The following is a 6,096-nucleotide window of genomic DNA, read 5'->3' on the forward strand; positions in this document are numbered from 1 at the left end:
TACACAGCATGGGTGGGGAGTGAGAGGGTTGCATTATAAAATTATTGTTCTGGGTTTCTTCTGAATAATGCAAATTTACGTCATGTTGATTTGACCACAGTGGCACCAGAATTCCTCGTGCCCTTAGTGGACGTGACCTGCTTGCTTGGGGACACAGTGACTCTGCAGTGCAAAGTCTGTGGGCGGCCAAAGCCCACCATCACTTGGAAGGGTCCAGACCAGAACATCCTTGACACTGACAACAGCTCAGCTACATACACCGTCTCCTCCTGGTAAGCAGCAGCCCCGCATCAGCACCGCACCTCCCCACACCTCGGGCAGTACCCAGAAGCTAAGTCTGGGATGCATTTCCTGTTCAGGTTACTTAGTCTCTCAGAGAAGAGCTGCCCTGGAACCTATTCTAGCACAGACCCTTTGTGGCCCTTGGGATCCTGTGAAACAGTGATATACTCAATTCCTCCATTAAGAACAATTTTCTTATGAGGAAAAAAATAGTGACTTACTCCACAGTGTACAATAGAAAACAGAAAATCCAGCCACAAGTATGCTTCCACACAAAGACTAAAAAATCAAACTTGGCTGAACCAAAAGTGAAAGTGTTATGTGCTCAGTTGTGTCCAACTCTTTGCAACCCCATGGAGTGTAGCCTACCAGGCTCCTCTGTCCATGGGATTCTCCAGGCACGAATACTGGCGTGGGTTGCCATTCCCTTCTCCAGGGGATCTTCCTGATTCAGGGGTTGAACCTGGTTCTCCTGCATTGCAGGCAGATTCTTTACTTCTCAGTCACCAGGGAAGCCCCACCAATTAAGACCTTTCTTCCACAATGCTGCTTACATAGGACAAGCAGTAACAAGCCCTAGATGCTTAAAAAACATTTATGGAAGAAACAGCTAGGATCAAGACACTTCATCCTTTAGCTTAATGTTTTTGCGTGTGAAATGATATTCCCAGCAGAGACTCCATGGCCTGATCATAAAATATCAGTGGACCCAGGCAGCTTAGGATGAGAGTCAGTGCTTGGCAAGAGTCATGAAAATTACCACGTTATGTTACAACCAGTGAGGAGGAAGTGGGACTGACTGTGACCTCTGGGTTTAACCTTTTCAGAGCAGTTCTTTAATGTCCTGAACCCCAGGCTGGAACTACTGGGAAAGTTATTTAGTGAAGGAATTTGCCTTAAGTCACTCAGTGATTTTGAGGGTGCCACATGTAGAATGTGGACTACTTGCACGTTTTCATTCTTTAGTCTTTCCATTTTTTGTACCACTTGTTATTGCTTATGGATTGAAAGTATTTTAGGACCAAATATTTTAGGTAGTAATAACATTGGGGATCAGTATTTGTATAGGACTTTACTTCAAACCATGTTCTAATTCTTATCTCATTTTACTCCTTTACTATCCCTCATTTACAACCAACTTGAGAGATAGGCATGCCAAGAATTTTCTTCCTCTATATGGAATTGGGGAGATAGAGGGCAAGGCGCTCAGCTAAGGTATGTAAGAAGATAACAAGCAGGGACTAGACCTTGGTCCAAAGGACTCAGCTCAGCACACCTTGTACCTTTACTAGGTGATTGTCTCATTACTGGTGTTTGAAGGACATCCTTTTTCCATGTCCCTAGTGATTCTGGGGAAATCACCCTGAAAATCTGCAATCTGATGCCCCAAGACAGCGGTATCTATACCTGCATAGCCGCAAACGACCACGGTACTGCGTCAACATCTGCTACTGTTAAAGTGCAAGGTACAGTTTCTTTGTTAGTCAAACATTTCTTGTGCTTTAATATTCATTTTTAATTATGGTAAAATACACATAAAATGCACCATCTTCACCAATTTCAAGTGTGCTGTTCAGTAGTGTGAAGTACACGCACACTGTTGCGTAACCCATCTCCAGAACTCCCATTTTATAAAGCTGAAACTCTGCACCCTTGAAACAAAGTATCTCCACTTCCCCGTCACTCCCCTCAGCCCCTGACAACCACCATTCTGCTTTCTATGTCTGTGATAGTCAAACATTTTAACTGGACACTATAAGGGCTCCCTGAGACCTAGGGAAGAAGAGGGCCATTGTGAACGTTCCGGAACAAGGTTGCAGCAAATGGGAGCAGAAAGAATCTTTGATAAGAGCTGTCCAGGCCCTACTGTATGCCTCCTACAGCGCAGTTCTCTCACGGAGCTTTCTGTCCAGAATGCAGCATGGGATCCAAGGGAGAATTCCGACAGCAAGGTGTGTCTCCCAAGCCTCCCTTAGCCTAGGGAAGGTGTACCACTTGGTGCGCAAGGCCACAGGAAACCTGTGAGCTTAGGGTTAGGTCACATGCCCTAGGTGAGTTTCAGCCTTGGCATAAATGCCAAGTTCTGCAGAAATGGCATTTGACCCTAATTTCTGTCCCGCAGGTGTTCCAGCGGCCCCTAACCGCCCCATTGCCCAAGAGAGAAGCTGCACTTCCGTGATCCTCCGCTGGCTGCCCCCATCCAGCACGGGAAACTGCACCATTTCCGGTTACACCGTGGAGTACAGAGAGGAAGGTGCGCCGCCTCCCCTGCCTCCTCTCCCATCTTCTCTGTCTTAAGGAGGTCCTTCGGAGTCATAACACTGCTTCCATGCCTTTCATCAGCTGTCCCTTCTCCTATGTTCCAACTCACCACCAAGGCCTCAGGCCAGGCTTCAGCTGTCTTTGATCTCAAACCCCGAGCAAGATTTTTTGCCAAAATGATAATGACTCATGGCATGTGGCAAAGTACCTTTGCCTGCTCTTACCTACGTAACAAGCCTCATCACGCAGACAGGGACAATCAAGCCCATTTTACAGATGAGGAGGCTAAAGCTTAAAGAAAGTTAAGAAGCATGAAGCTGGGGTCCGTAAGAGGCAGAGCTGGCATGAGAACCCAGCTCTCTATTAATAGTTTGCTAATCTGTGATCTTTCTTCCAGAGTAGTAACTAGGAGAGCAAAAGCAAGGCTCCACCCCACCCCTCATCTTTACCCTGGACGAAACTTAGAGATCACAGTATAAATTGAGAGATCACTTTTTAAATTGTTCCGTTTTTAACCTTGTTACATTTACACACTAAGAGTGCATACATACCCTTAGTAGTTAGGAACAAATGTTATCAAGAAGAATTTATTGAAATGAGAAGCTGCCAGGTAGTTCTAATTGTTAGTAGCACTCTCTGAACCAGGTGATGAATCACACACCTGAATTGAAAGCAACGGTTTACACCTGGAACCAGAATCCTTTGCTCTGCTCTGCTCTCTGTTGCTCTTCTTCTTTTCACCCTTCTTTCTTCTCTTAAAGAGACCCTCTGCAGTTATAAAAATATTTGTCCACCTCTTTGTTTAGCTTTTCACTCTGTCTCTCAGCTCAGCACAAAGGCATTGTTGCTGAGCTGAGAGACAAGTTTCTCCAAGCCTGTATTTCCCTTGGCATTCTTCAGGTCATACATAGTTCATCTTATGAACTAAGTTCTCTTGGGAAAGTTATCTAATCTTTCTGAGCCTCGGTTACTTTATGTGTAAAGTGAGACGGATGCTCCCGATCTCACAGGGCTTCTGTGGATTTAAGTGGCAACGTGGAATGAGCGGGTTATGGGTGGACTCTTTCCACAGTATTTTACATGTCCGTGGTGCTCAGTACATGTTTGTTTCCATTCTATTTCCATTTTGAAATGCCTGTTTTCTCTCACTTTGTTATTAACGAACAACATATTTTTCTGGCCTTGTTGAAAATGCGCTGTGTGTTCCTCAGTAAATTCGTCACGTGCTTTCACTCTCTCACATGCCCATTTGGAAATGAGCAGACTCTGCAGGCCAGCTGCTTCAACACCACTCATGATGTATTCAGTCTCAAGAAACTGAACCCAGACCCGCCACAGTTAGCCAACAGGCTTTCAAGGCCCGAGGCAGCGACCACAATGTGTCATTTTTCCTTTCATTGTTTGCTGAAGGTCTTTGAAACAATGTCCCTCTGGCCTTTTCTCTTTCCCACTCCTCGAAAATTGTGCCCTAGGTTCCCAGGCCTGGCAGCAGTCAGTAGCATCGACCTTGGACACCTACCTTGTCATTGAAGACCTCAGTCCTGGGAGTCCTTATCAGTTCAGAGTCAGTGCCAGTAACCCCTGGGGGATCAGCCTTCCCAGCGAGCCCTCAGAGTTCGTGCGACTTCCAGAGTACGGTGAGTCCCAGCCACACCCAGCATGCTGGTGGTGAAGACAAGACGACTGGCCAACTTCATAAACTCACTGGTCCTGGCAGCCCACTGGCCTGCTGGGCCATTGAGCTAGAGGTGACCTGGATTTGCTTGTCAGCTTCTGTCAAGTAGCATTTCAGAGGCCTGATGAAGACTGTTTCCGTAAAGTTTGGGCTCAAGTTAGATCTGCCACCCATGTCTGCCCTGGTCCTGGTCCCGGGCATCGGTGTGTGCTGCCAGGCACCTAGAGGGGCAGGCAGGAGCCATGAGCCCCGTGGGTACTACTTGTCCCCCTTCTGTGATGGAAACACCAAGTCTCCTCTTCCCTGGGAACCCCTGCCAGCCTAAGTGTGCCTCACAGAATTAGTGACAGTCCCACTCACCAATTTAAACCGGGGAAAGGAAAGCCACTTGCTCGAAGGTTGGAGTTAAAATGAGTATCATTTCTCCACCCCCAGCTCTCCCAGAATGCCTTTTTTCAGGGCGGATACATTTTTATGTAGATACGTTGAATGACTAAGAGATGCATTTAACTAGCTGCATTTGAGTATTTTACAAGCCTGGTTCTTTTTTTGCCCCTCTATTCGTGAATTCACCAAGCCACCTTGGTCCCTGGGACATTTTGTAAGAAATCTCCCAATAGTGAAGTTTGGGGCAGTGCAGGACAATGGAATGTGTGGGATAAGGAGAGGAAGTCACTGAAATTAAAAGACAGTGAACTTGTGTCTTTAGGTCAAGGGCATCCCGGAGTCTCCAGAGGGGCTGTGGACCCTGTAGGGCCCCCGGGCTGCAGCCCCCCAGCCACCCCCACGGTTAACTCCGGAAATGCTCCCCAGGCCCTCCCCACTGCCAGCTGGGTTCCGCCCTGCTCCCAAGGGGCCTGTGACTCACTGGGAAACCTTGGTCCTGGTTCTTTATTTCCTCAGAACTCTATGTGGGTAAGCCGAGTCCAGCCTCAGCCCAGCTGTGCTGTGGGCAGGCTGAGATGGCCAGGGTCAAAAGCGACGTGCTGCAGCTGGACTGCTCTTCTCCCAGCTGCCCCCTGAGTCCCACCTGGGATGCCCACTGCTTCTGCTTTGCTTCCTGTTGCGAGCCTTGCTCCCCAGCAGACAACACAAATGTTGTAGTGCATGCTTGTGTGTGTGTGCACGCACGTGTGTGTATAAATCACTGCCAGGGAGTTAATGTATCAAACAAGGTAGTGCCGCCAAAGATTGCTGCCAGGTGTATTAATATACTTGGGGTAAAGCTAAATCATTCAGTATACCAGATACGCTCGTTAATGCAGGGAATAAAGGGTGAGAATGAGCAGTTTTCAGCCTGCTCTCTGCATGTTCCTTTCTTCTTGGCTTTATAACTCTTCCCCTTTCCTCTCTGCTGCGTCCTTCCTACAGCCCTGATTCTCACTGGCTTTTCTAGGCCTTTCAAAGTGTGTGTATGTGTGTGTTTTTTTCTCCCTCTTAATTTTTGCTGCCAGATTTCTATTTGAAAACATCCAGAAGTTACATTTCTGATTGTTCCAAGTTTTCCCTTCATTTATGGAGGTAGTTTGGGGAGTCTGTCACATCAGGTTCCCCTTGGCTAGTATTTTTTTTAGATAACATTTCAGAGAATTGTGGTATTTTCCCACTGAGTTAGATCCCATATTTAGCCATGAGAATTGCTTTGGGGGTGATGTTGGAGCTTTTCTGTTAACCTTTTCGTCCCTCTTGTATGACTTCCTCAGTATGATAAATGGATCCTTTCTCTTCCAAAGACGCTGCTGCTGATGGTGCCACCATTTCTTGGAAGGAAAATTTTGATTCAGCTTATACTGAGCTGAATGAAATTGGAAGGTAATGACCCAGTTTTCTGTTCCTTTGTTTATGAACACTCAACAACATCACATCATGAACATGAC

At 46.8% G+C, this 6,096-nt stretch overlaps 1 protein-coding gene across 9 annotated transcripts in view; it reads left to right on the forward strand.

Moving 5' to 3' along the window:
* Positions 1-6,096, forward strand: part of KALRN (kalirin RhoGEF kinase) — a 699,404-nt gene that overhangs the window by 671,107 nt on the left and 22,201 nt on the right. For all 9 annotated transcript variants that reach the window (XM_042232347.1, XM_042232379.1, XM_042232348.1 and 6 more), the window contains 5 exons: positions 101-272; positions 1,627-1,748; positions 2,405-2,536; positions 4,017-4,181; positions 5,953-6,031. In XM_042232347.1, the coding sequence (XP_042088281.1) occupies positions 101-272; positions 1,627-1,748; positions 2,405-2,536; positions 4,017-4,181; positions 5,953-6,031 (670 nt within the window). The remainder of the gene's footprint in view (positions 1-100; positions 273-1,626; positions 1,749-2,404; positions 2,537-4,016; positions 4,182-5,952; positions 6,032-6,096) is intronic.

The sequence above is a fragment of the Ovis aries genome, chromosome 1 (assembly GCF_016772045.2).
Source record: "Ovis aries strain OAR_USU_Benz2616 breed Rambouillet chromosome 1, ARS-UI_Ramb_v3.0, whole genome shotgun sequence".
Taxonomy (NCBI): Eukaryota; Metazoa; Chordata; class Mammalia; order Artiodactyla; family Bovidae; genus Ovis; species Ovis aries.